The sequence below is a fragment of the Aspergillus melleus genome (genome assembly GCF_016097325.1).
Source record: "Aspergillus melleus strain CBS 546.65 chromosome Unknown contig4, whole genome shotgun sequence".
NCBI lineage: Eukaryota > Fungi > Ascomycota > Eurotiomycetes > Eurotiales > Aspergillaceae > Aspergillus > Aspergillus melleus.
Window position 1 is genome coordinate 4,680,980 of NW_025763373.1, and position 27,980 is coordinate 4,708,959.

The 27,980-nt window shown below is 48.1% G+C and overlaps 10 protein-coding genes and 2 non-coding genes across 12 annotated transcripts; 3 read left to right on the forward strand and 9 right to left on the reverse strand.

The window, feature by feature from the left end:
• Positions 1–849: 849 nt before the first annotated feature.
• Positions 850–4,495, reverse strand: LDX57_008384 (uncharacterized protein; the record flags this gene model as incomplete). Its single annotated transcript, XM_046090108.1, has 16 exons — positions 850–1,125; positions 1,193–1,357; positions 1,427–1,490; positions 1,539–1,660; positions 1,729–1,844; positions 1,895–2,006; positions 2,064–3,032; positions 3,081–3,202; positions 3,252–3,275; positions 3,329–3,408; positions 3,470–3,615; positions 3,667–3,779; positions 3,845–4,128; positions 4,189–4,240; positions 4,293–4,358; positions 4,417–4,495. The coding sequence occupies 16 exons, from the start codon at positions 4,493–4,495 to the stop codon at positions 850–852; spliced, it is 2,790 nt and encodes a 929-aa protein (XP_045946080.1).
• An 859-nt stretch (positions 4,496–5,354) lies between these two features.
• LDX57_008385 (fungal specific transcription factor domain-containing protein) lies at positions 5,355–5,948 on the reverse strand (the record flags this gene model as incomplete). The annotated part of the gene is made up of 1 exon (XM_046090109.1): positions 5,355–5,948. The coding sequence occupies one exon, from the start codon at positions 5,946–5,948 to the stop codon at positions 5,355–5,357; it is 594 nt and encodes a 197-aa protein (XP_045946081.1).
• Positions 5,949–7,119: 1,171 nt separating this feature from the next.
• LDX57_008386 (uncharacterized protein) lies at positions 7,120–8,929 on the forward strand (the record flags this gene model as incomplete). The annotated part of the gene is made up of 4 exons (XM_046090110.1): positions 7,120–7,358; positions 7,422–8,452; positions 8,503–8,755; positions 8,812–8,929. 4 exons carry the CDS (start codon positions 7,120–7,122, stop codon positions 8,927–8,929), a joined length of 1,641 nt encoding a protein of 546 aa, XP_045946082.1.
• Positions 8,930–10,125: 1,196 nt separating this feature from the next.
• On the forward strand, positions 10,126–10,228 carry LDX57_008387. The gene has a single exon. It is a non-coding gene; the product is annotated as a tRNA-Phe (tRNA).
• A 91-nt stretch (positions 10,229–10,319) lies between these two features.
• Positions 10,320–12,092, reverse strand: LDX57_008388 (MFS transporter; the record flags this gene model as incomplete). The annotated part of the gene is made up of 7 exons (XM_046090111.1): positions 10,320–10,571; positions 10,643–10,787; positions 10,861–11,294; positions 11,355–11,472; positions 11,527–11,765; positions 11,821–11,920; positions 11,977–12,092. 7 exons carry the CDS (start codon positions 12,090–12,092, stop codon positions 10,320–10,322), a joined length of 1,404 nt encoding a protein of 467 aa, XP_045946083.1.
• A 533-nt stretch (positions 12,093–12,625) lies between these two features.
• LDX57_008389 (uncharacterized protein) lies at positions 12,626–13,651 on the reverse strand (the record flags this gene model as incomplete). The annotated part of the gene is made up of 1 exon (XM_046090112.1): positions 12,626–13,651. The coding sequence occupies one exon, from the start codon at positions 13,649–13,651 to the stop codon at positions 12,626–12,628; it is 1,026 nt and encodes a 341-aa protein (XP_045946084.1).
• A 1,008-nt stretch (positions 13,652–14,659) lies between these two features.
• LDX57_008390 (uncharacterized protein) lies at positions 14,660–15,297 on the reverse strand (the record flags this gene model as incomplete). Its single annotated transcript, XM_046090113.1, has 2 exons — positions 14,660–15,076; positions 15,142–15,297. 2 exons carry the CDS (start codon positions 15,295–15,297, stop codon positions 14,660–14,662), a joined length of 573 nt encoding a protein of 190 aa, XP_045946085.1.
• Positions 15,298–19,088: 3,791 nt separating this feature from the next.
• Positions 19,089–19,663, reverse strand: LDX57_008391 (phosphotransferase family protein; the record flags this gene model as incomplete). Its single annotated transcript, XM_046090114.1, has 2 exons — positions 19,089–19,491; positions 19,554–19,663. The coding sequence occupies 2 exons, from the start codon at positions 19,661–19,663 to the stop codon at positions 19,089–19,091; spliced, it is 513 nt and encodes a 170-aa protein (XP_045946086.1).
• Positions 19,664–21,259: 1,596 nt separating this feature from the next.
• LDX57_008392 lies at positions 21,260–21,332 on the reverse strand. The gene has a single exon. It is a non-coding gene; the product is annotated as a tRNA-Lys (tRNA).
• Positions 21,333–21,627: 295 nt separating this feature from the next.
• Positions 21,628–23,009, reverse strand: LDX57_008393 (M20 family metallopeptidase; the record flags this gene model as incomplete). The annotated part of the gene is made up of 1 exon (XM_046090115.1): positions 21,628–23,009. Exon 1 carries the CDS (start codon positions 22,975–22,977, stop codon positions 21,628–21,630), a length of 1,350 nt encoding a protein of 449 aa, XP_045946087.1. The 5' UTR covers positions 22,978–23,009.
• A 387-nt stretch (positions 23,010–23,396) lies between these two features.
• On the reverse strand, positions 23,397–24,646 carry LDX57_008394 (terpene synthase family protein; the record flags this gene model as incomplete). The annotated part of the gene is made up of 4 exons (XM_046090116.1): positions 23,397–23,862; positions 23,928–24,175; positions 24,251–24,279; positions 24,334–24,646. 4 exons carry the CDS (start codon positions 24,644–24,646, stop codon positions 23,397–23,399), a joined length of 1,056 nt encoding a protein of 351 aa, XP_045946088.1.
• Positions 24,647–26,825: 2,179 nt separating this feature from the next.
• Positions 26,826–27,193, forward strand: LDX57_008395 (uncharacterized protein; the record flags this gene model as incomplete). The annotated part of the gene is made up of 2 exons (XM_046090117.1): positions 26,826–27,028; positions 27,106–27,193. The coding sequence occupies 2 exons, from the start codon at positions 26,826–26,828 to the stop codon at positions 27,191–27,193; spliced, it is 291 nt and encodes a 96-aa protein (XP_045946089.1).
• Between the last annotated feature and the right edge of the window lie 787 nt (positions 27,194–27,980).

A 27,980-nucleotide genomic window follows, 5' to 3' on the forward strand; every position in this document is an offset into this window, starting at 1 on the left:
GGGGATGACAGCTTGTCTTATGCCTTACAGTACAAAGGGACGTGGAGATTTGAAGTTGGAGATATTAATGATCAATCACCCGTCTGTACCGCTAGCTAAAGCACTCGATGAGCCCACGTTGGCGGGAATCGCTGCCCCGAAGGCCGGAGATGGCCTCCTCCCACACTTGCACAAGCGGATGACAGACTCAGATAGACTGGGGCTCGAATGCAGACCCCAGGACCTGGAGACTGGCCGACTGACTAGATTGCCCCACCCTAACCCCGCTCGCAATCTATAGAATCGACCATAAGTGAAGCTGTGGAGACATGAGACGGATCATCTAGCTCCCCTAATTTCGCCGCGGCAAAATTCCTGACTTGCCACAGACTCCAACAACTCTTCCCACAAGAGACGGAGAGCACAATATCCCGTTTCCCCGACACTTGTGGCTTTCTATGTCTTGGATGAAATTTACCTTTGGATGTTCTGAGAAACGTCTACAAAATTTGAGTAGGCCGGCGGTTTCCGTTGGAAACTCAAAGAAGAGAAGATAGTATCGATCAGTCGGCCCATGATTGAATCTACCTGCTTTGGAGGTCAGAGGCTCGGTTTCTCCTCCACCGACGCATTATCTCGGTAAGTTATTATCCGTCGCGGCATTATGGGAAGAAAACAATCACCTAAACGGGGTTGTCGGATTACGAGAGCGAGAGGAAGAAAGCAGCAGTGTCTGATGCGGTGACTCTGCGCGCTGAGGTTGATACCATCTGACCAATGTCGGTCAAAGTACTGAAACTAATACCATTGCTATAGTAATCCATAAGGCAGCCCATCTACCAGAACATCCTCTATTAATACGTATTATACTTAATACTTGTCATACTTGAAGGATTCCCTAACCGTCAGCATAACCTCTCCAATCGCTGGCGCCTCGGGCGATCCATCGTCCATCAGGGCGAACTTGTACTCTCCGGTTTCCAAAACACGCTCGTACGAACGGTTGATCACTGGAAGAAACCGATCCACCTCCAGGTCCATTGTGGCGGTCTTGGTCTGTCTAGGCTCAATGTGTAGGCGCGTAAAAGCGACAAGCTGCTTGTTGGCCGTGGTGACAGATGATCCCTCACGTCTCAGAAGATATATCTACTCGATGTGAGGAACATGTCTGCGGAGAAGCTGGTGCCTTTGAGGAGAGAGAAGGGAGGCTCACCTGGGGCACATGGGATCCAGCGACAGTACCGGTGTTCCTGACGGACACGGTGAATTTGATAGTACCGCCGTGGGCAAAAGTGCCGTTGCATTCACCTTCAATTGGCTCGGCCCCCTGCAGTTCCTGAGAGAACGTGGTATATGACAATCCGTATCCAAACGAATACTACGCTTCAGTATTAGTAGGATATACTCAGACCACGAGGCTAAAGATAGAGATCCGAAGCGGACATACTATTGCTGGCTTCGGAATATCGAGGTAATACGGTATGTGAGCGAGATCCTTCGTCGTCCGCTGGCTGTAGCGATCTCTCAGTACAGTTCTTCATGCTTTTGAAGTAACTAACTTGTAATTGACGGGAAGAGCACCCGCATCGTATGGAACGCTCATTGTAAGGCGCCCACCAGGGTTGAAGTTGCCAAACAGCACGTCTGCAATGGCCCGGCCAGATGCTTGACCAAGGAAGCCCTACAGGGGGAGACGTAGAAAACGTTAGCTAAATGGACAGGGAGTAGCAGACTGAAAGGTTGACGGACGGAACTGAGGACTGCAGCAGACTGTGCGTAAAACTCAGGAATAGCAAAGGGCCGACCTCCCTCCAAGACCAATACCACAGGTTTTCCCAAGGAGAAAATCCCCCGTGCAAGTCTTGCTGTGGTATCGTCAGCATTAGCTTTGTAATTACCACGAATTGGTGCATACTCTGATCAGGCGACAGGCCCAGATCCGCTCGATCTCCATTTTCGCCATCGCTATTCCACGCGGCCCCGACGGCCAGAACAATCACGTCGGCATGGGAGGCTACTTGCGTGGCCTGGAAAGGGTTAGCAATCTATTTAGACATGGTTCTGATGAAGAGGGGCAGCTTGACCTGGCCAACAGCATCCTTGCGGTCCACCAAATTCCACCACAACTGAACCCTTGAATGGACTCCAGCAGCGCTTGTGCGAGGCCAGTTCGGATGCACTTCACACTCCACTCGAATTTGATGTTTACAGCCAGGTCTAAAGACAAAATCACGTCCTCCTGGTGGCAGCTCGGTTCCGTGCTCCGTGCTGAACGTGTACGGCATGATCTCTCTCAGGATCGTAGTGCCACTTCCTTCCTCTGTCTGGTACACGAGCTTGCCATCAATATACAACCGGGCGAATGTCTTCGGGAGGACAGCGACACCTAGGGATCCATGTACCGGACTGCTAACCGGAACATCGAGCTGACCTTCCCATACCACGCCGAAACTGGTGGACTCGATGCCAACAGGAGGATACAGACCCCAGTCACGGTTCGGTGTTTCTACCACTTTGTATGCCTCTTTTTTGAAGTCGCTATCCTGGTAGTATGTCGCTTGAAGTCCCCCTGGAGACCCATTTGCAGACAACAGGTAACCAGGAATCGGGTACTGCGCGTTGTAAGTCCAGCTGTTGGCCCCCCACGCAGAGAAAACTTTCACATCCCCCTCTCCGCTTTGTGCCAGATGTTCAATGATACCTTGACGGATGGTACTGGCTCTATCTGTCGGGTTAGCTCCCCATGTGCCCGAGTAAGACCCGAAATTGAAGTTATCTGCGAATGGTCCAACCACGGCGATCTTCTTGATACCCTTCTCGGATAGCCGAAGTGGAAGTGTTGAGTTGCGATTCTCCAGAAGGAAAATGGACTTCTGGGCGGCTTCAAGGGCAAGTGGGATGTGATTGAGCGTGAATTCCTGGGATTCGATATCATCGTCCATGTATGGATTTTGGAAGAGGCCTAGGTCATACTTGACCTCTAGCACCTTTCTGACGCGCTCCTGGAGTGTTGCCAGGTCGACTTCTCCGTTCTTGGCGAGTTCCGCGATCGACTGTCTTGATGGTCAATGAAAGTCAGTCGCTGGGTCCGACTCACTTACGCTCACAATGATATCCGGTGTAAAGTCGTACAGGAAAATACCACCACCAGCGTTGAGCCACTGGCGAATAGCATCAATTGGCGATTTGGCAGTGAGATGACCAGTCACTTGTTCCTCGAGTCCTGTTAATCGTTAGAGCTATTGAATAATTGCGGGTAGATGATCCTATACCACACCAATCCGAGATAACAAAGCCTATACAAGAATGTTGTTAGCAATGTATCTTCTCGTAGAGAGGTATATCACACCGTCATAGCCCCATTCCTCAAGCCGATCGTACAGGAACGGGTCGAGATGCGCAGGGATGTCATCGACTGCCGTATAAGACCTATTCTCGCATTAGGAAGCAGTAATGCAGGGGTGGGAGGGACACAATAAGCACATCATACATCATGACACCTCTCACACCTCCTTCCCCTTGCTCGATCGCCGCTTTAAAGGGTGGTAGGACCTCGGTCAACAGCTCGCGGCGACCACGGCCTGACCACGCATTCGAATGCAATCCCCCCTGGGGAGCTCCGTGACCAGCGAAGTGCTTCAAAGATCAGATCCAAGCTCCTCATATGTTGTGATTGGGTTGAACTACCTTGATAACTGCAGGGGTTGCGTCGTTATCAGCTATAGCGCCATCCTTTGACAGACCCTGGGTGTATGCGACGCCCATATGGCTGACCAGAACGTAGTCTTCGCCGAATGTCTCTGTATAGACTCAGACTTAGCAACGGCAACGCCCTTCAGGTAAAAGATAAATAACACAATGGTACCCTGACTTCTCCCATAACGAGGCTCCTTTGCAATGTCAAGCACTGGCGAAAAGTTGGCATGGATCCCAATGGCCCTCGCTTCAGCTCCGAGAGCACGTCCGACACGTTTCACAAGATCCAGATCAAAGGAACTTGAAAGTGACAGAGCCTGAGGGAATACGGATTGCCGGTTTGAAAAGACGGAGTGTAGACATTCACCCATTGATATGAACGGGATCCTGAGGCGGGAGGTCGATAGGTTCAGGGCTTGGAGGGCGTTGTACTGAGATGGAGACGTGGGATACCTGGTAAAAGGACATAGTCAGGTCACACACAAGAGAAAGATGAGACTAATGAGCAGATACCAATCGCAGATGGCACCCAGTCCAGCGTCGGGGGCGAGATGTAAAAGCTTTGCTATATACTGTTAGTTTAGATTTACACTATGTAGACTGATTCTCTGAAATACCAAGCCCCTCATGGTCAGATTTCTCGCCAACAACCCAGTTGCCAGACATAAGGGGGAGCTGAAATGCTGTGATCTTCTGTTAGCAGTGGGATTATAGCGGAAATGAGTAGACGGGGAAACTTACCCAACTCTTCGACAGTCATGTGCGCCAGCAGATTGTCTAGGTATGTCTTCTTGTCTTCGAGCGAGACTGTGCTCGGCATCGGCCTGGATTCGGTCATTGTAGGTGGTGATAAGGGATATCACGCGAACTTGTATAATGGTACGAGGAATAGCCTCCGCAGGCCTCATGTAGAAGGGTGGATTTATTTATCTTCCTAGGAGGAGAGCTTTCCAGCTAGGAACCTCAAACAAAGCCAACCGTATTAGCTCGATAGCCGGTCGGAGCTTGGCAATTCGAGGCAATTATGGCGCCTGAAGATGGAGGCTCGGTCTATTTCTTATTGGAGAAGTCTAATTTCCCCGTTCTCAGGGAGTGTCTCCACAGTATTTGTTAAATCTGCGCATGGGCTGATTCATGCATTAACTATTCTTCTCCACTATTCACCACCTTCTCTGCTCACACAGCACCGGAACCGTGTCTATTGATTGCGAAGCCAACTTCTCCGACGCTCGGGAGTCTAACCTAGCAAGAATATCGACCAAAATATTCAATTGTGTCAAGGCGCGATGGCGGCCGATACTATTGTTCGAGCCCTGCGTGATTGACAGCAGAATACTACCCACAGCCCGTGTGAGTTCAACCTGTAGGGCACTGTTAGTGTGATCCATGATCTCCTCCGTACATATTTCTGTTGCCTACCTCCGGTTCCCCAAGCTCTAACAAGTAGTGTAATTCCACACTCTGGAGATTATGGATGAAATCACGGGCTATGTTGACTTGCTCCCTTGCAAGCGTCTCGTCGTCATCCCAGAGGCCAACCACTGAAGCAAATCCAAAATGTCTACACTCGTGGATGACCCTCAGCTTCGCGTAATAGTATGCGGATAGTAACCGGTATCGTTGCGAGATGTAGCACTGCCTCTCGACATCAGTGGCATTAGTGTTTCCTTGTCCGAACACTACTGGCGGCTGTAGAACATGTGGCATATCATCGAGGGATGCTGCGAACCGAGAGTACATGAGGGCGAGACTTGCGATTTGTTGCATTCCGTTGACAGTTGAGGGTCGATGTTCCTCGAGGCCCGTCCAGCAGCGCGAATTGCCCGCATCAATCGCGCCGCCAGTTCCCAGGTTCTTCGTATCTGGTGGAAGCTCTGGGAGAGGCTCTGTTCAAATGGGCCTACTGTATTCGTCTTTCCAGCACCCATCAGTGGAACCTGGTGCGTTCCTTCCAAAAGGTCCATCTCTGTATCGAACAAAGGCTCGTGGAGGACAAGACCCCGATTCTGCATACATTCTGCCGCCGCGTCAGCCATATAAAGGGACCAGAATGCATTCCGAAGCATGGCTGCTTCTAACGGGCTGTACTGGCTGACAACACTCTCACTGTGCAGTCGCATCCGCCGGGCTATGAGCCCGGCTTCACCCACAATATGCCATGCTAGACCAGTCTCTCCACTGTGTTGTTGAAAGCTCGTCGACAGCAGCATACGGATCTGCAGAGAAGTGGCATTGGGATCTCTTCTATCATCGTCTTCGTACTCGTGGAGCATACTGCGCGCGGCTACCAGAAACTTGGGGGCTATGATTGCCCCAAATGGGAGGGTGGATCTTGCATAGATGAAGGACTGAGTCGCACAAAATGCCGTTAGAACTGCAAATGCTCTCATAAGAGCAAGGAGTCCTGCATCATGATCCCCTTCGAGGCTCGGGAGTGTATCTTGGCCCTCGCGACCAAAGAAGTAGGCCGCACTTGCACTCAGGCTTGCCTCATGCAGGATCGGAAAGGAGCGTCGAAAATAGAGAGAGATGCAGTGGTGAGCTATCCTGCTCAACGAAACGCCAGGCAGCTCATTGTCGACGCTCTCTGCGAGTTTGTTTCTCAGCCTGATAATTAGGCCAAGCCCATAGTGGCGACTTTCTGCGAGGTGGAAAGAGGGTGCTGGTGCGTTTCGCTCCGAAAATGTGCCCCCGACGCCGAGTCCTTGGGCCCTTTGGGCCACGTTTCCCCACGGGGAAGTCATAGGAGCAGGTTCGGGATGAAACGCGGCAAAATGAACATGGATCCGCGGAGTCACACTGCAACAATGAGCCTCGCTCTGTCCATCGGTGGACTTTAACCCGAGACTTGACTGTACCTACCTTGATCTTTCGCTTCCGGCAGTTATCACAGGCACGCTTTTGTTCCGCAGACAGAGGCATGTCCGCCGCTTCTGAACTCAGATTCCGGGGATAGTAATTTTAAATTCTCCGCGAGAGGATTCTTTGCCCTTTTAAGTCTGCAGGGAATTTCCCCGAAATCTGGAGAAGGAAAAGAGGGCACCAATTAAAAGCGTGCCAATTCCTCCGCGGGGAAATCCACCCGACTTAGCACATAGTCCACATGCCCTTCTAGGCGCATTCCCGGGCTCGTGGTGAAATTAATTTATTCCAACAGAAGGCGACTAGTGGAAGAGGTCAACGGCTCCAAAATTACCAATCGAGTGGTACCAATCGCTAGCTGTGCAGGATGCCGTCTCCCCACGGGGTAGGTATGCCGTTGATATACGCTTCTCCGACATCAGTTGCCTTCCTCCATTATATACAAGATTCTCAATAGCCGGACAGGCTCACCCACACGGCACACGTTTCTTATATAAAATCCCCTCTAATCCGGTATCCAGTCCACACACTCAAGCATCCTACAAAGCATCCTCTACCCCCCTGAAGGTTGCTACCATCGCAATGGCTACCCCCGTAGATAGCAAGCCCAGAGTCGAGAAGTCCGTCGCCCACCAGGTGGATCACGACGTTGAGCAGACACTCAAGGGAGAAGAAGCTGCCCGCGAGGCGATGGAGCGAGGTCAGGGCAAATCCGGCCTGGAGCATCTGACTCCTTTCGAGACCATCAAGACATTCAAGTTCGCCACTGCCGTGGGTGTTATCGCTAGTTTCTGCGCTGCTACCGAAGGATACCAAGCTGTGTGAGTGCGAAAGACCCATTGATGGGGATACTTGCTATGGGCTGACAATTTCCCTCTCCATAGCATGAACGGAAGCATCATTGCCAACGCCGGCTTCGTGCACCAATTCGCCACCAAGATCAATGCGGAGGGGGAGCAGTACCTTGAGTCGCCTATTATCACCGGCTGGAGCATGGTCATGACAATCGGCCAGATGATCGGATTAGCGGGTGCTCCATTCATCTCCGGAAACTATGGCCGTAAGTGGGCCATGTACACCACCATGATCTTTCTTCTTGCCAGTGTCCTCGCCGAATCCCTGGCTCGTAATTGGGGGGTCTGGCTAGTTGGCAAGATGTTGGCAGGCTTTGGCGTAGGAGGAATCCAGGCAATCTTCCAACCATACCTGCCCGAGATTGCCCCGGTACGCATTCGCGGTGCCATCACAATGCTGTACCAGTTCTGGTGGGCGTTAGGTTCCTTCATGGGGCAGATCGCCCTACGTGAGATCAACGAGCGTACCCCATATAAGTATCTGACAGCGATTTACACCCAATGGGGCCATGTCGGTTTCATGTTTATTATCTTCCTTGTGTTGCCCGAGACTCCCTCATGGTATGCCTCCAAGGGCCGAGAGGCAGACGCAAAAAAGACCCTTAAATGGCTGTATGGCAGAGCCGAGATCTATGATGTTGACCACCAATACAACCTGCTGATGATGCTCCTCGAACACGAGCGAGCCCTGGCAATCGAGCAAAACCGCGAACACTGGTACGCCATCTTCCAGGGAATCAACGGCCGCCGGACGTTGATTGCCGGCTGGTGTCCGCTCGCAATGCAGTTGATCGGCATGAAGGTTTTTCTCACCTTCGGTACCTACTTCTTTCAACAGGCTGGAATTTCACAGCCTTTTACGGTCAAATGCATCACCAGCTCCATTCAGATCGCAGGAGTCATCTTCAATATTCTCACCATCGAGAAAGTCGGTCGTCGCCCGCTTGCTTGTATTGCCTGCACAGTGTGCTGGATCTGTTGTATTGTGGTCGGCATCCTAGGTGTAACCCCCGAAACCAACGCGACGACCTACGTCTTTGTCCTCTTCGCATGCATCTGGAGTACATTCCTTTTAAATCCCCAAGCAAATCCACTCTGACCCTGTCACTAGACTTCTGCCTAATATCCCTTGGTGCCGCGGCGGCCGGCACCGTCGGCGAGATCTCCAATGAACGCCTTCGCCCTTACACCGCGGGCTTTGCCCAGCTCATGTCATGCCTTTGCGGAATCATTATGGACGTCCTCGTTCCGTACATGACCAACGACAACAAGTGGGGGTGGGGCTACAAGACCGGCTGGTTCTATGCTGGAACGGGGGCGATCGCGACTGCTGGTGCTTGGTACCTCATTCCGGAGACCAAGGCGTAAGTGATCTTGATCATGCTCCGGGTATACTCACGCGTTACTGACGCTTTCATAGCCGGACTGCCGCCGAGTTAGACGAGCTCTTCGATAGGAAGATCCCAGCCTGGAACTTTGGCAAGACCGAGACTGCCACGCAACAACTGATCAGGTCGAAAGACGTCGTGGAGAAGTAATTGCGCCACGGAATACGTTCGTCGTCATATGCTGTTGCAGCCCTAGAGGTAGTACACCTGACAATCGCGGATGAACGATTTAAATGACCCGCTTTGTACAGATATTGATGTTGAACTTGAGGCTTAGGGTGGATGTCCGGGATCCTTGTCTCAGCAGTGAATGGTTCTGCATCCGGCTTCTATAATTCTGAGTCCTGTAGATTGCGCTTCCAGGCCATCCGTAGTCTAAGAGGCCTCAAGGCTCCAGCCGGAGACCTTGGCATGGCCAACGAAATGGCCGTTTGCCGTCTCGGCTTCTTTCTAAACAATGCAATCCACTCTCGGACTTAATAGTGCAATTCAAAACCCGATTCGCTATTCCAGCTGGCATGTAGCACGAGAATTGCAGCAAAGGTGACGAAAGTAAATTTCTGACAGAACGAAGAAGTCCCAGACGGACAGGGTGTCGATCCCATGACAAGGCTTGAATTTCGCTGCAGCATTAGACCAAGAGACCGAGCAGCAATACCAAGTTCGATGCAATCTGGGAATTGCCCTTTTCGTTCTCTCGGTTTCAATCTGTACTGGTTCCGGCACTGGGAGGGCCTTCCCTCCTTAACCCCCCTGAGAACTTTGGAAGCTGGAGGCTGCATTTTCCAATTGTCAAATCCAATGACATTCCTCAATTACTGATTCAAACTGGCAACTCAGGGGTATTCCAAGAGCCGAGCCCGAAGCTTAAAAGCATCAAGAGCTAGTTCTAGTTGAAGGATCTGAACTTCGATATATTTGTTGAGTGTGGATCTTTCGACGCCGGTGCCAGAGAACAAGACGAGGATAAATGGTCCACCTACTTCCAGTGATCCCCCATTTTGAGTTTATTTCATATCCAGCACGAATACCCTGCAAACTCATGGTATATCGAAAGACTCAACTCCGAGAAAATCTGGTGCAGCGAGTTCGCAACAATATATAAGTAACTCTAGGCTCTCTATCGATAGTGAATGGGCTGGGTTGTTGCCCGAACTAGTGCCGGTGGTCATATATCCTTTCAACCGATCCTCTTGGCGCAAAATACAAGTTGGAAACTGTTTTGGCAGACTGTTCTTGTTCTCACTAAAAGGTTGATATCATCCGTCTGTAATCGAGGAGAAATGTTGAGGAAAATGGTTTGCTATATAGATCAATAACCGCCCGACCCACTATAACTAGCAAATGGGGTGATAGCTCAGTTGGGAGAGCGCACGACTGAAGATCCACTCAGTCAATCAGATTTATCTGGTAATCGTGAGGTCACCGGTTCAATCCCGGTTCATCCCATTATCAACTTCTTTTTTAATTTTTATTGATTGACATTTTGCCATTTCAAGCAAGTAAAAACACTTCCCGGACTACAATAGACATGACCCTACTACTCCAAATCCACAGGATACCTCATTCTCAACTCCTTCCCAAACCTCCACATAACCAGCGAGACGCCCCCAAAGCCAACCGCCAAAAGACCAAGGAGCGTGTTTCCCCATCCGTAGCCGAGATGTTCGTACATCTTGGGTCCACTGAGCGGGAGCAGCCCGCCGGCTATGCCTCGGAAGAGGCCGCTTGCTGCTAGAGCGCTGGCGGCGTATATAGAGAACGCGTCGATGAGGTAGTTGTTTATGGCGTTCTGTCGTGCTACTTAGTATGTTGTGCACTCGAGATATGAATTTGGAGGGGCTTGGGGATTGACAAACGTACGAATGAGAACACTAGACCTACACCAAAGGTTCCGGTGCCAATTAGGGGGGCGATCCAGTGGGATTTGAAGTGCACTGTCCACCCGTAGATGAAGAGGCTCGCAGGGAGAGCTACTGCTGCTGGGAGGAGGAAGAACAGTCGGGATCTGAGTGGTATGGTATGTATTTGTTAGTGGAAGAATAGTACAAGTAGTTAGCAGATGGGATTGGTAGACATACTCCGGTTGATGGGCATCGTCTGTCCGTTCTTTCTTCCGTTGATAGATACGATCACTATACCTGCCCGTTATGAAGACGCCGATGAAACATCCAATTCCAAGACTGAGCGAACATAGTCCCAGTGCACCCTCTCCCCAGCCGTATACGTCTTGAAACACCAGGGGCATGGACGTGAGAAGGAGATAGGTGGTGCCGTAGACGAAGGCGAGGTAGAGAGATGCTATGATCAAGATAGGACTGGCGGCCAGCAAAATAATTGGTCGTCGGAGGGCACGTCCCAGTTTCTGGGCGAGGGGGAGCTGGTGTGTCCTGCCTCGAGCCTGGAGTTGGCTGTTGCCTGTTTCTCGGCGCAGTTGTGCTGCCTTGCGTTGTAGCAGAACAGGACTGTATGTCTCTCTCAAGACAGCGAAGCTAATAATAGTGGTCACGCCGCTCTGTTGTATGTATGTGTCAGCGTCTATGGTTGTATCTCCAACTCACTATAATGGCCATACCAAGATCGTTATCAACCAGAAAATCCACCGCCAACCCATGCTTTCGGCCAGGAAGCCGCCTGCTATCGGAGCCAGTGCTGGCGAGAGAATTAAAGCTGCTCCAAAGACGCTGTTGATTCTATCTATCCGTCAGCATTGTTCAGGTCCCCCATTACCAATGGTACATCCATACAAACCGCGTCGCTCACGGGGGATCATATCGGCAATTGTACCTCCCGCATTTGTGACTGGAATACTTCCGGATAATCCAGCCAGGAAGCGAAAAACCAGCAATGCCGAAGCGCTGGGCGAGAGCGCACAACCTACTGCGAAGCCGGTGTACGAAATATTGCCGACATGATAGATCCAGGAGCGTCCGTACGTCTCGGACAACGGGGCAAGAACTAAGGGTCCGACCGCAACACCGATAATCTAGAAAAGAATTGGCACAGAATCCTGGATGGTTGTGGTCCTGGGTTCTGCTCACATAGATTGAAACGGTGAAGGTGATTAGGGTTGGGGAAGAGTTTTCGAATTCGGCTTGGATCTGCCCCAGAGCAGGAGACATCATCGAGGAAGCGAGCATTCTGGCCAGAGATAGATGTAAGCGAGAAGAATAATCACAGGCATAAGGGCTACATACGACGTGAATCGGCATGCGGTTACCACTGCAATCATGCCGACCTTTCGGTACTTTGGCCAGTTCAAAGGCATGTCTGGGTCATTTGAGCCTGCCCAATCAACCACATTTGCATCCATTGTTGAAGTCGATGAGCTAACACCGCGTCCATTGTTCCCATCGTGATCCTTGTTTTTGGGATTGCTCAATGGGATTGAGGATATGTTTATGGTGGTCCCCGAGTCCTTTCTATCAGGTTTTATCATCATGCGGGACGAAGCAGATAATTAACAGTGTTCACTTAGAGGCAAGTGCCCAATAGACTCACTGATTCTAAAAAATGAAAGTTTAGAAGGAGTGATTGGAAGATGTTACTTGAAAATGAGATAAGGCGACAGACGATGCCGGATCACGGTCGACTATTTCCCTTGCATCGAACTATTCTTTAATAAACTGCAGGACTAATGCATAGTCAGGTCCTATGATCGTCAACAGTGTCTTCCTTATAAGGCTTACGGTGACGGACATGTCCGACACAAGAACTTATTTCCATCATTGAGCTGACAAGTCATATTCATTTTCGGTTTTCTGGAACACAAAGATAACTAAAATACAAACAAATCTTTGTGCAATTGTCTGTACACAAAAACGATGCTCTTCTCAATCTGTCGCACTAAAGCCGAAGTCTCTTCGATTTCAGAAATAGGTAATCAGGCATAGCCTCTCGCACACTTGCTTCTATCCTGCGACCGACCTCTTCTCCGAATTCTTCCCGCCATTTCACTGAACCCTTGTCCAGATCAACTTCGCCTACGGCCCTTGAGGGATCAATCTTCGTAGATTCATAGAGAGTTCCTCGAAACGCCTGCCACTCTGGAGGTTCATCGGTACATTTCGTGTCCCAAGTCAGGCGAACCCTAGAGCTGTCTAGACCAGTGATCTCGCAGAGCTTAACCAGGATTTCTGGCTGAAAGATGATGTCATCGAACTCAATAACCACAGGCCATGTTCCTTGGTCTTGTTGAGATTTGGAAAAGTGCTGCGCGTAGAAGTTGTACAGTTTGCGCACACATCGCAGAGCCATGGCCTTTTGACAGAATTTGCGGCCTTGGTCGGATTCAACAAAATCAGAACCGTGAGCCTTGACCAACGCGCGATAGAATGAAGGAACAGCTGCGCCAGGGTGCTTGATCAGGAAGACAGGTTTCCATGTCTTCAGAAAGTCGTCCGTAAACAAGGTTTCGTTGAGTTCTGAGCGACCGATGTCCGTCTGTTCCAGCTCGTCGGGCCCGCGTAAAGTCCAGGGCAATTCGTCGGTAACACTGCCATCGCCGTGAAATAAGCGTGTCTCGGAAACTGGCTCTGTAATGTAGTGCGCGTGATCTTTAAAGCAGACCATTTTCCCTTCCTGTTCGGCGTTTTCGAGATGTTGGAGCAGACGCTTGTAACCATCTTTGATACATCCAATTTGTTCTTCTTTTTGGTCCGGTGGAAGGGCCTGTACATGTGTTCCCATGTGCCCGCTCTTAAGCTTCAAAGATAGCAGGGGAACGAAGAAGCGCATTCCATTAATATCGGGCTTATCCTTGCGCTGAACATTTGGTTGATCCTCCAGTGCGAGGAGCTGGGTGAGAAGATTGGATCCAGTTCGGTGATATGTAAAAAAATACACTCGTGCAGAAGGTTTTTGGGTGTTCATTTTACTCTTTGGTGCGGAGTATGGAAGCGCAATTTCTGTCCGTAAAGTGTAGAGAGTGAGGGGGCGGATTCGGGAGAAGGGAGATTTTTGGTCGTTGCTCAGCTGCACCCGTCGGAGGTTATATAATAATTATTGGAGCTTGCAGCATTTAAAATATTGTTAAGATAATATTCATGACAGGTATGAGCAAAGCTAACCATGACGGATCCCGGCATGCTCCTAAATCCTTTGACCGCCACTTGCATTTCACTTGTAAAATTAACTCTCAATGAGTTAGCTATGCTACGAGATCTTACTTCGCGTGCTCTCGCAAGAATGACAGTAATCATCCGATTCAATTGCATATACCCACTGCATTATCGATTATTTGCAACCACGACGTGTCAAGATATAGCTGGCCGGTATATATTGTCAAGAGCCCCCTTACTGATTACGGTATTGACTACAATTGACACGTATAGGCTGAAAGTGGCAGGTGGTATGTGCCGACTCTTCCTTGCGTAGTGGGAAAAGGGGAAGCTTTGATCGACAGTATTGCTGCAGGGAATCTGAACCCATTTCTGCGATCCGTGGGTAGGATGCAGCTGAGCGGATCGCCAGTATTTTGCTTGCAGTCAGACATCACTTATTCAATCGCATCGATCATTCCCGCGCCATCTCGCAGCCTTCTGCCTACTTGCTATATTTGACACCGAAGAGACTTGAGGCTCTATGTCGTCGATTAAAAGGTCGTCATGTTTGGTCAAGTTGATAAAGCAGGAGCTTATTGTAGACAAATAGAATGAACTGTGGCTTATTTCAGGATCGAACACGAATATCCATCAATATGAGAACCCTCCAACGTGTTTTGGTACATTTTATTGCGGTGGCACAGTATCGTTATGCGACCAACAGCTATATCTCAGCTTTCAAACTAGGGGCCAGACAAGAGTGCCGAATCCCGAGCAAGATGTGTTAAGCAAAAAAGGAAAGGCCCATGGGGCAGATCTGGACTCAGGATCTAATTATTTACACCTGGTCAAAAGCAATAGCATAGCTTGAAGCAATTATATGCGGCAGGAAACCTATAATATCCATGGAAATGACAGTGATCGGTTTGATGTAACTTGCAATAGGAATTCCCGCGTGCTCCGCGAAAAGCAACGCGGCGAGATAACCAACGAGAGCCTGAGTGGATGGTAGAATATTCTGCCTAGCCCATTGAAGATCTTTTCGATGACGGAAAATCGTCAACAGATGTAGATCTAATTGGAGACGGCTGGCCAGGATTAAAGCCAGATATGTCGAAGGAGTTACAGCGAGCTCTGGGGTTTCAAGAACCTGCCGGAAACCCCATTCGAAGCAGTTGCTAGCATGTAGCAATGGAGAAACAGGCATATTATACCGGGGTGTCTTTTCAGCACCGGCGAAATAATGGAAGATAGGCTACACAAAACGGTCAGGTAATGTTCAGCGGATCGGGATTCAAGATCGCTAATGCGGAAACTTACTTCACACGCAATCTGGATCACCGGTATCAATGGATACCAGTTGCATGAGACGACCTTGACCAGAAAAAGGTACAGCCACAGATTCCCAGTTGCGGCAATGAAGCAGCGTGTCCAAGAGATATCAACCATGCTCCTTTGCTTGACAAACTCAGGCATGGAACCATGTCTGGCGCTGATGCGCCGGCCAGAGAATAGTATATGCAATCGATCCGTGATTGAAATGAAAGATGTATAAAAAAGATTATTACCCCAGAGCATAAGATCTTAGGCATTTTGTAATGTAAAGAAGTGGCAAAGAGACAGAAATCAACATTGCCAGCATCACCATTCGGAGGCTAACGAAATATTGGAATTGCTGTATAAGAAAACGGTTGAAGTTGAACACGATAGCTGTCGCGACGAGAGCATGGCCAGTGGCAGAGCTAAAAAAATATCGATATACTGTGAACGCCCGGCGCTTCCCTTAACAAAGGTGGGCTAATTAGCAGTTAATTCTTTAGTGAAATCCTGTAATTGATAGTCGGTACCTGATCGGTTTTGGTTGCAACCGACGTAGAAGCGCCTTGCTCCGTGAATAGCCCTGCAACCCAGGAGAAATACAGCAGCCAGAAGAGATAGGAACTTTGAGCACATAATATCAGGAGCCAAGAGTTTCGGATTCGCGGGTCACTTATGTCAAAACACATCAGGACATCTTTGATCGGTAGGTTTGTCATGGTACTGTGGAGTATGTCAGATCTATTACATGCGTCTATTTGGGCGGAGCCTGGGACTTTACCTTTTTCTTGGAGTCATATTGCCCATAATTTTAGCATTAGAACACCAAGCAAGTTCGAGCGTGTATTAGAATGAAGGGGCACACTGAAGATCAACAGGTAGAGGCAAGTCCATGAATATTGCCTACAGAAGGAAGAGCTAGCAGGTAAACTTCTAGACTTGATTCATATTGGGTATTTATATCGGATGTGTCAATGTTGAAATTGAACCGTGCATATTTTTACAGAAGAGTAAGTCAAAGAGATAATAATGTCGGAAACGTATATCATATTAGATCTACCGTCTAGACAAATGAACTCTAATAGATTATTACACCGCCGGTTTAAGTTCGGTCTTCGTCCCCCTTAAGTGTCTTCTCTTTAGCAAAGCTCTCTAGATAACAATACTGTCAACCTTATTCTCGGATACAATAGAAACGCAGAGATTCTAAAACCGTGACAAATAATGTTTTTAACCATCTCACTCCTTTCCATACTATTGGTAACCTACCTAGTAAGACGGCTCTGCTATCAGCGTTTCGAACAATTCGCTCCATGGCCTCAATTGAAACCCTCCCTCCTTTGGGGTCACCTAGGAAATATTCAAGATGTCGTCACAAATGGACCACTAGACATGCATATTGGTAAGTCCTTTGCTTCTGGCTGCTGGGAGTGGTTAGCTGTCCAGCTAAGATATCAAGATAGACTACATATGTCGAGAAATCTCTGAGAAGCTGGGTAACCCACCAGCTTTTGTACTGGATCTTCGTCCAGTAACCTTTCCTCTTTGTGTCATATGTAGCCACAAGCTTGCTGAGCAGGTGTCTATGAGATCAAAGAAATACCCTTATAGCTTACCTAAGAGTGCTCTGGATTCGTCCTATGCTGCTTTGCTCGGACATCGTCCTCTTCTTACCATGCAGGTTAGTGAAACATTCTCCAAGTCATTATTTCCCTGTTTCGAAGAGTCTACGTTACTCGAACGGCGATAGAAGTCATTCAGACTGGAAGATATGATGGAAATACTAATCTGCGTCAACTATATCATTCAGGGTGAAGAATGGAGAACGATGCGCCAACGACTCAACCCAGCCTTCTCTAAAAGCCACCTGACAACGCTGATTCCGTACTTTCTCGGGCATATTTCCCCCTTTCTCGAATGTTTGGACCGATATTCTAGAGACGGCGCAGATTTCCCTTTACAAGAGCCACTTGCGGCTCTTACCTTGAATATCATGGGTATGTGGATAGCTTCAGGTAATATGCGCCCATCGGGCTAATACCGGCGCTTTATAGGGACTATACTAATCGGTGCAAGCAACAATTCACCTGGAATGGATCGACAGCATGAAATTATGTTGGTCTTTAGCGAGCTACATTCTACCTATAGCTTCGATCCAAATGTCCCTTCGTGGTCCACTAATCCACTGGTCAGATGGCGGAGAAATCGATCAGAGAAGAAGCTTAACGCTCTATTGAAACAACTAATTCACAAATTCTATGAACAGATAAATACTGAATCAGATAAGGGTTCCGTCGTATACACAAACTCCCGCAGTGTTCTTGCATTGGCCTTGAAGGATGTGGAACATCTAACGACCGAGGTTATTGAGCTAGTGTGCGACCAATTCAAGATCCTACTCTTTGCCGGCTCCGACACTATCATTCATTTGCTAGCCTGGTTGTTCTACGAGCTTAGCATCACTCCACATGCGATGAAAGCCTTATGGGATGAGCTTGATTACATTTTTGGGCCGGACGCTGAACCAAATATTCTCAAAGACAAGCTTCTTTCCAACACAGCCGACCTTGTCGGCCGCATGCCATATGCCTCTGCACTGATCAAAGAGACGTTAAGAATGCATCCCCCAGGTGGTACATGTCGAACAGTGCCCTTGAGATCAGGCGATTTCCTCCGAATGCCGGATGGTAGCGACCTGTGCATGGATGGCCTATCTTTTTACAACTGTCATAGTATAATCCACCGCGATGAAGAGGTCTGGGGGGACACAAAAAATACTTTTCTTCCGGAACGCTGGCTTAGTCCACTTGACGCCAGTTCATCACTGAACCCGGAAACCGTGGAAAAGCCAGATATTTCATCTGCGCCGGGCGCACAGATACCACCAGGTGCCTTTCGTCCTTTTGAACGAGGTCCCAGGAACTGTATTGGTCAGGAATTGGCGCTCATCGTTCCATATCTTGTTCTCATTTTTGCTGTGAGGAGGTACGATTTCAGCAAAATAGGGCTCGGTCAAGTTGCTCGCAATGCAAAGAACGAACCCATCTTGAACTCATCTGGGCAATATGAAGTCAGGTCTCAACTGTATAATGTGAGTTAATACCACTATCTGTCTTGTTTTTATCAGTGGAATAGACACTAACTAGAATAGGCGAGGCGGATGGTTCCCAAGCCAGTAGACGGGATGCGAATGCGCGTCAAGCTTCACCCCAACAATTAATACACTCACCAGAGCGTGATGGCAAGTAGCCCAAATGACGTTTCATCTTTATTACTTTAGATTCCTTATCTAGGACCTTTTTGTAATTCTTAATAAAGAGATTCGAAGTGTTTTGTGCTGCGTCTTGTTTTTTCTACAACTTGATATGTAAAGCTTCATTATCCAACTGTGTATGTCGATGGATGTCACGAAGATACATGTGTCTTTTCTCTAGTTCTCTGCCTAGTGGGCATCTTTGTTATTGATATCAACCGGCACAGCCCCGGCTAAGGCGGTCTAGTACCCAAGTATTGGACGGATTAGGGTCCTTTTGGGATTATTTGGGGATCATTTATTAGAGATGATATTTTTTTCGATTTTCCCCCCTATTTTATAACCTTATCTTGTATTACAAGTAGTATTTTAGAGATGTGTCAAAATCCAGTTTTCTGCCACCTGATTGACTTCAACCCCTGCCTTAGGTAGTGATTTCTGGTCACGTGGGGTGTGTCGGTAGCCACAGGGGTGAGAGGGTTCCTAATATTAATTGGTGGATTAAAATGCTTATATAGTGTGTAATGGAGATGTTCACTTCTGAAACAAGAGCCGTAACCAGTGGGTCTCGACTCTAGACTTCATATATAGCGGCCTTCGGTCGGCACAGATTGAGAATTTCAGTAGGCGCAGTAAGTATGGTTAAAATACATTATCCAATGGTTAAGATAGCTCAATCTTGACATTATACTGTCCCTCAATCTTTGAGGAATCCGCTCAGGATACTCTGCGACAACCACTTTGCATCTCTCTGAGCAGCCCCAACGAAGAATTCATTCGCATGTTGATGTACTTCGCGTACTCGTGCATCAGTCATGTCTCCAATAATTATGCCGAACTTCTCCCAAATTACAATAAGAATGGCGATCACCCCGGCCATCTGAAAGACTAACTCTTCACTTACGTGGCCATACCCACGGATGAACGCACGCAACATAAACTCAGCGGACGGCGTATCTTCAAACTGCCATTGAATATAGAGGCACGAGACCATAGAGGCCAAGTCCTTGGTGATACAACCATACCGGCAGAGCTCCCAGTCAACAAGAGCAAGGTTGATGTCGTCCTGTTTGCTTTCCTGGTAAGGCTGCAGTAGGAGACTTCGCTCGTGAAAGGAATCAGTTAGTTGCTACAGGCAGTCAATCGGGCGAGTATGACGTACTTTCTCGTGCTGAAATCTCCGTGGACAACAGTGAGCCGGCCAGTATAATGCTGGGAAAAAGCTCGCAAGACGCTCTCTTTAGCGAGTGGATCGTCGTGGAATGCACTCATGACCATCTCAAATCCCCTTTTTGAAGCCCTCATATCGACTGTATTCTCATGTAATTTTGCCGATACTTCTTGATCAATATGGCTCCAATCTCGGGAGTGAAACTGAGAAAGCCATTCCCCAAGGCTTTCACCAATGCTCATCGCTGTTGAATGGGGAATTGCTTTGTTGGAATAGAGATGGTCCCGCAGGGTGCCGCAATTGGGAATATCCTCTATGACCCGGATATTGGTGTGTTTGTCGAAATAGAGGTGATACGGGGGACGAATCGAGACATTGGCATGCTGGAATAAACTGCCACGCATAATCGCAAGTGATGAGGCTTCCGCGGCCTAGTACTAGAGTCAGTGGTCATAGTGTTAATACTTAAAGGGGACACAGACACTTACACAGCGAGACAATGGTAAGTCAAGTTTCCCTGTCTTTTCATATGGCAGAGAATGCTTGACGATAACACTTCTTCCATTATCTGGGAGTGGCGAATAGAGACTTCCTCGAAAGGTAAAGTTGCCTAATCCGCCACTCAATTGTTCCAACGAGTGACATCTATAGGGTGTTTGAGATAGTGACTCAATAACATGAGTCTCAAGATCTGGTCTTTGCTCAATTTGTTGATCCGCCGGGACGGTATCATCTCTGATGGCCATTGTATGTATTTCTGAGGAGGCAGACACAAAATGGAAAACAGCTTTTGGAGAACTGAACAGTAATCTAGAGAAGGGATTGATCAAGCGGGGATGTAGGAGACTATATTAATTGCCTCCATACAGAAAACGCAGGTGAAAAAAAAAAAATCCTTACTCCCGCCGCATTAAGTAGCCACAAGAGCTGGCTCTTGACGTGGAAGCCTATATTATTGTGCGGGCTAGAAGCCACAGCCGTAAATTAATAGTTGAATTGGATATAATAACCCTATGAGGAAGGTGTATCATACACATCACTCCGTCCACAGCTAGTTAACTAGCTACGAAAGCAATGTGGCTAAGAAGTTATGGTAAATTATTGAATATTTCACTCCACTTCAAGCTCTGATTTAGGAATACGTAAGAAGAGATGTCGGGGGCCTGAATCCTTGCATTTTGGACCCACCCAGAGACTACCTTATTCAAGGTTAGTTGCCCGAAGTATCCAAACTATGTGAGTTGATGAATGCACAATTTTGTTTGGCACTCAATTCTTTTGAAGACCGCTGCCGATCAAATGCAATAAACCAAGACAGCTGCATGAACTATTCTAAAGCTTCTTTATATCATACCTGGATTGATATGTATGAATACCACCTGAAAGGTCTTTTCTTGCTTGTTGTTTACATACAACCACCGTACAATTTCAGATACTGCAGTGTATTACTTATTGCCAACCAGCCGATCCGATCCACCTTTCAGCTGGCGGGAATACACGCGTAGTGTTCTTCTCCGTAGAAAACAGACCAAAGTAGATAGTTTGTTATTGCATTCGCTCAATTGGGCTAATGATACTGGTCTTTCAGTTGCGAGCTCGGATTTCTCATGCCAAATACGCATATTCCTTCCTGATCTACGGAGTACTTTACTACCTACCCGTCTGTACCGCCAGAAAAAATAAAAAGCAAAAAGAACAGCCCAACGCGGGGCTCGAACCCGCAGCCTTGTGATTAAGAGTCACACGCTCTACCGATTGAGCTAGCCAGGCGCTGTTATTGAAGGAGCGTCTCAAAATAGAGGACTATGTTCCCAAACCACAATCTTAATCCTACCTTCCTACCCCTTTGTGAGTGTTGAGAAACTGATGCTGATCTTGGTGATAGCGTACATTTGAAATGATAATTTCGCCTCAACAGATGACTTGTAGTGAGCTTACACATAAGCTGCCAGGCTACATCCACATCGGAGTGGTTATATATGATGATGCTTCAATTTTAACCCTGTTTGAAAATAAGGCAGGCGTGGATGGGCAGATGTATATTTCCGCAATGCACATCCATGGCTCATTCCAACCCACTTTGATGCCTCTCGGCCGCAACCTCGATCAACTTCTTATAGCCCTTGACCGCTTTCTCAATCTCGCCTACAGTAATTGCCTCACGGCTACTATGCGGCACATAGAAGCTCCCAGGCCCATACAGATACCTCTTCACTCGTCCCCCACCCTCTCGCTCATGCACCTCCAGCGCAGGCACATCCGTACCATAATTCACCGTAATCACCTCAAACCCATCGACATCGGCATCGAGATGCTGTGGTGCAAAACCCCCCTTATAAGTTTCAAAGTCCGCGTAGACACTTCCGTCTCCACCCGTAACATCTTCCACGGCCTTCTGGATAATCTGTCTCGTGTCGTCCGGCGTCCCAGCTGCCAGACGGATCGCGATACCTGCCTCGGCGGACGCAGGGACAACATTGTTCGCGACTCCGCCGATCACCGTTCCGATGTTCAGGGTTGAGTTGCCGAGGATGTCACTGCGCAAGAGCCCACCTTCCTCGGATGGCGTGGCCTGCAGGGTATCCAGGTGCGACAAGACAGGCAGAATGGCTGATATCGCGCTCTTCCCGAGCCACGGGTACCCCGAGTGTGCGGCTTTACCGGTCGCGACAAGTCGAAATCCCAGCGCGCCTTTGTGGCCCGCTATAAGAGAGAGATTGGTCGGTTCGCCGAAGATGATAGTATGGAAGGAGGATGGGGAGGGGTTGAGATCAGAACCTGAGAACGCTTTCATGCCAGCGCCGCTGTTCTCTTCGCCGACGTCCAGGAGAAGACCGAGTGAGGTGGAAGGCTTCTCAGCGAGGGTTTCGAGCGCGGCGAAGACAATGGCCGCGACGCTGGCTTTGGCGTCGACGGAGCCGCGGCCGGCGATGAGGAGGTCTTCCCGCACGAATGATGCCGAGTCTGGGCTTGACTCTGAGTTGGTCGGTGCGTGGAGGGAGTAGGGGATGAACGGCGGCACTGTGTCGATGTGGCTGGTTAGGATGATATCGGGGTGTCGGTCCTCTCCGATGTAGGCGTAGATGTTGAAGCGCTCGGGTGTGGTGTCATACTGTGGTTCGACGATTTGTTTCTCGACGGTGAAGTTGTGCGAGGAGAGGAAGTCGATAATGAAGGAGCCTACTTTCTTCTCATTGCCACTGATAGATTCGATTTTGGTGATATCGCGATGGAAAGAGAGAAGGGGGGACGAGTCAATGATATGGGTCAGATTGTTCGACGACGGCTTCTGGATGTCAAGGTTCTTTTGAAGAGTGGTGAAGCCATTTCCACTGAGAAGCTGTTGTAGCGGAGATGGAATTGATAACGCCGTTGTGAGGGCGCCCAGGCTGAGTACTAGGTGAGGTGATTTCATCGCGGTTAGGGTTGTCGTTATCAGATCCGTAGAGTTTGGGGAAGATTGCCGAAGAACGAGGGGAAGCCTTAGTTATACAAGGATATCTTAGCCCTGGATTGCCAATCGGTTTCCTTGATGGCGTTATACAGCTTAGTCCTAATCACGTCAACCTGCTAAAAATTTCATTTTCATAGACATATCCCTACTTTACCATTCTGCCCTAAGTTTTGGGACTTGAATAAGCTAATAGTATTTTGTCTCTCTCCATCGAAAATTACACGTGAATAAATAATTACATACCATTCACATTTTTCGATATAGCACGTCTCTTAGCTAATTTAATTATTGAATGAGTTAGCCAGACATACACCCTATTTCGCCTTCAGAAAGAGTGCTGGAATGAAGAACCTTTTGGCAAAAGATTGATTGCGTCTACCTCATGAACTATCTTCTACAGACTGTGCCGATCCCTTCTCCCCGAATGCGTCCCTGCTAACGTGCAAGTACGGATGGTAACGAGGACACGTAGAGCCCCACAGATCATTTCCCGCGACCATCCATAGATGCGCATCTATGTATTTGCGCAGGTCATCTGATACATCATTGTTGGCAAGAAAATGGTCGCGGCACTGGACCAACTTCTCCTCATAACTTATGGTAAGATCCTTGACATACCACCAAGCCTTTTCTGAACTCAGCCCTTTTTCTTTCATTACCATTGCGACTGCGTTCATAAGTCGGGATCTGCCCGCAGCATGGTCTGCTGCTTCCTTGGGCCAGCTCCAGTAGTCATTCGAGAGTCCAATGCAAATCACGGAGAGAATTTGTAGTTCCTCGACTGCCTGCTTCTCATTATACCCAAGGTTTAGGTTCATTGTGTACTCGATCATCGGGGGATATGTCCTGTGCCAGATGGGAATCTCAGCTATCCACTCATAAGGGTACAATGATTGCAGTGGTGAGCTTACAGCAGACCGCAGTTGATAACACGAAAGTCGATGTACTCCTGGATTGTCTGGAAATCGTTCAACCCTTTTGAATCTACTGTTAGGAGCCAGTTGACCCACGATCGCAAAACAGGGATGCCTTTTGCGCGATCCGTAGCCAAGAGGTCACGGATGGCAGGCACTAGAACATTCTCCAAGGGCGCTTTTGGATCGTCACGACCCTCGGCGGAAAATATCTTTGCAACTTCAGGGTTGAGCTTGCCATGTGCCTGTGGGAAATGGGTTATCAGCACCTATCAGCCTTCCAGATCAACGTATGATTGGCCAGGTGAAAGAAAGCGTACCATCTCTCTGGTAAGGGCCTCTGCCTTGTCTGCCGCCGAGGGTCAGTAAGATATAGAGAACTCCATTGTGAATGTGTACGGACCATCTAGAAGGAAGAAGAAGTGGGTGAACCAGGCCGAGTACTTCAAGCGCTCGGGATCGGCTTCGGGAAGGATCAATGCGTCCCAACACCCGGAGATATTGTTTTCAATACCGTGAAAATTCTCAGTTGTGGTGTCTTTCACGGCGTCATCCCATCGCTCGACCAAGTCCCTGGCAACCTCATTCCCCACCTCGTGGTTGATGTTGCGGCGTACTGGGAAGATACCGAAACATCCGTGTGTGCGAACCTCGCTTTCACTTAGAGCGTGAGAGCTTAGGAACTCTCCTCTGGCAAATTCGAAGCCGTCACTCATTGTAAGCTCAGGAGATATGTAGAGGCGAGTCACTTCCAAAGAGTTTATGAAGAATGCTAGAAACCGTAGAACAGGGAACGACTACTTATAGAGAATCTAGACACCGAGGCAGGGGGTTTTCCCTAGAACAAAACTCTCACTTAAGACATACAAGGAGCCTATCTATTACCGAGGATAATGTTGAACTCTACTATCTTGCGTCAGGTCCCAAGCTCTCATCGATATTCTGCACATAACCATGCAGGCTAATCACACCGCTCTTTTTCACTCAGTTTAGTCTTTCTAAGTGTGGATGGCTGAAAGAGCATTTAAATGGTCATAGTACATACATGGTACATACTACCCAAGGGAAACAGCCGAGGATAATCATCGTTTCAAAAATTCTCATTCGACACAGAGAGATGTAATGCGGGGTATCTGCATGTTATGGCAACGCAACAGGCCCACATATCAGCTCGCCATTCTTTTCGTGGTCGAGCGGATCTGGTCAGGTGCGTGCATGTGAAACAGGGATGACAGGGATGACAAGTCCTCTGTCCTTATACCAAATGATCTATAGCAAATCTACGACATGAACGGTTAATCAGAAGAATATTTCCCTGCTATAGACGACACATAAGGTACAAAGAAGATATTGAAAGTGCCAGACATTCTGAGGAAGATACAGTGCTCGTGCAATTTAGACCGAGTAGGCTCTCGTGGGTCACACTAATCTAGGCTCGATCGACATATCCTAGGCTGATCTGGATTCATGGAGGTGTGGGTCTACCAACCAGCACTTGCATATTTCCTAAATCATCTTAGCCGCCTGGTCCGCAAGCTCGATTACTTGTATGCAACCTCAGGCCTACTCAATGAATAAATTCAATTAGTGTAAGCTAATACATAAACGCTACATTGATGGAGCGACAAGAGCACTTTGTGACAGCATTTTGTACCCTATTAAAAAGCCCGGGAAATAACGGAATCCTCACAGTATGTTCTCTCCTCAATCTGCAACGCCGTGCAAATAAGCTGCTCACATTTGAGTCATCCCAGAGAAATTGTGAAGATGCTGTCTGTGGAAGGATTATATGACTCGATCTTGCTGATTGGAGTATTCTCACTGACCCTTTTTGGCTTTATAATTTGCTTTCGTCTATATTTTCACCCCTTAAGCAGGTTTCCTGGTCCCCCGCTCGCCGCTGTCACGCATTGGTATCAGTTCTACTACGATATCATCAAGGGCGGCACATACTGTGCAAGAATACCAGATTTCGAGAAAATCTACAGTGAGCTTATTCTATATGACAATGTATGGTTATACTGACGACGAATATAGACTCGAATATAATTCGGATAGGTCCAAACCACCTTCACATCAACGATCCGGAGTTTTATCATGAGTACTACTACAACAGGAGCCTTTTGAAATTGGGATAAAGTGCTGATTTTATCTCAAGAGTCTTCAGACTAGGGACCCAGTACCACCGAGCACCATTCTTCTACGAAAACTTGCCCTTTCCCGACGCCCTCCCAACCACTACTAATCCACAACGGCACACGGCCGATCGGAAGGTGTTCAATCCATTATTCTCCCCAGGTGCGATTGAAAGAATTGCCCCCGGCTTAAGGAAGAATATCAATGACATGGGTGAGTTGTTGAGGGATGCAATGTTATTGAATCAACCTGTGAATCTTCAAGTGGTATTCCAAATGATTGCGGTAGGTCATACGGGTGGTTGATCGTGGCTCTGTTGCTAAAAATTTTGCACAGATTGGTACTGTTTGTGATTTAGTCTTCGGGCTACCCGAGAGCATTGCGGAAAATCGAGAGGAACTGGAGTGCATCGCACTAACTATGGCGAGGTTTTCATCTCAATCGCCGCTCTGTACGCCGTGGTCACTACATTTCCAGTTGCTATACTAGATTCTGACGATTTCGTGTAGTTCAACATGTTCCTTTCTTGGGTAAGCTAGTGCAGTTACTACCTCTCTCAGTCACTACGAGACTGGCGCCAGGATATGGAAATTTACGGAAGGTGAGTGACATGATCTCAAAAACAGTACACTGGACAAGCTAATATGTACCGTTGACTTTTAGCAATGCATCAAAAGGCTTTCTGTGCTTGATCAACACCGGAAGAACACAAGCAAGTCGGACCCCAGGAATCGAACTCTCTGCGATGTTCTTCTGGAAATGGAGCCAGACATGAATAAAACGAAGCCCAGCGAAGAATACTTGGTCAACATGGCCATTGTATTCATGTTTGCTGGTGGAGAGACCACAGCGTATGCCTTGTCTCATGCGGTGTACTACCTGCAGCGCAATCCCTCTGCATTATCAAGTCTCAAGGAGGAGTTGCGGGGCGCTGAGAACCATATCAAAGACCACGACTGGAAGTACATCCAAACTCTACCATATCTAGTACGCGGTGCAAGCACATGCATTATCTTGTACCTAGCTGACGTCTCCTCAGGACGCCGTTATCAAAGAAACACTGCGCCTACGTCCTCCAGTACCAGGATTCCTCCCAAAAGTCGTTCCGACGTCGGGGGCATCTGTGAAATCCCAGTTTATACCTCGAGGAGTATAAAGCCCTAATATTGCGTATTGATTAGTATCACGCTAACCGAGGTGTTTCAAGACATTTGTATCAATTAGCCAAAAGGCAATGAACACCAACCCGCTAATCTATGATAACCCCGAAGACTTTCAACCCGAGCGTTGGCTCGGGGATGAAGGTAAGCGCCTCAAGCAATGGGGCATTGCCTTCAGTAAGGGGCCATACAATTGTATAGGAACCAGGTCAGATGACAAAAGCTAAGGACAGAGCCATGACCATTTTTTGCTGACAGGATTTTTAGATTGGCAAACTTAGAATTATGCATGTGCCTTGCATACCTATTCTGTCGATTTGATATGGAGCTTTTCCGGACGAACGAGACCAGTGTAGAATGGAGAGACCATATTTCAGCGGCGAACCTAAGTCCAGTCCAGGTTAAAGTGCTGTGGGACAGTTGGGCATAGCTTTTATCTTCCTGTTCTAGATGGAGAGTGATCGAGTGAGGGATAATGAAATAGGAAGGAAGGCGGGCATGTTGAGCGCTACAGGATAATATTAGATGAGCTATAAGCTTTATAAAGAGTCTTATAAGCGATCTATAAGTTGAGATTTTGGCCAATCAATTATGCTTCATATTCTTTTATAAGAACTGCACACAGATCTTTTATCGTTATGGTAAGAAGACATACATTATAGAAACTTAGTTAGATAAAATATTGCAGAAGCTCTGCGGCTCCGGGTGGTCAAAGATGATAATAAGGATGCTCTGTTAAACAACACTGAGTTGT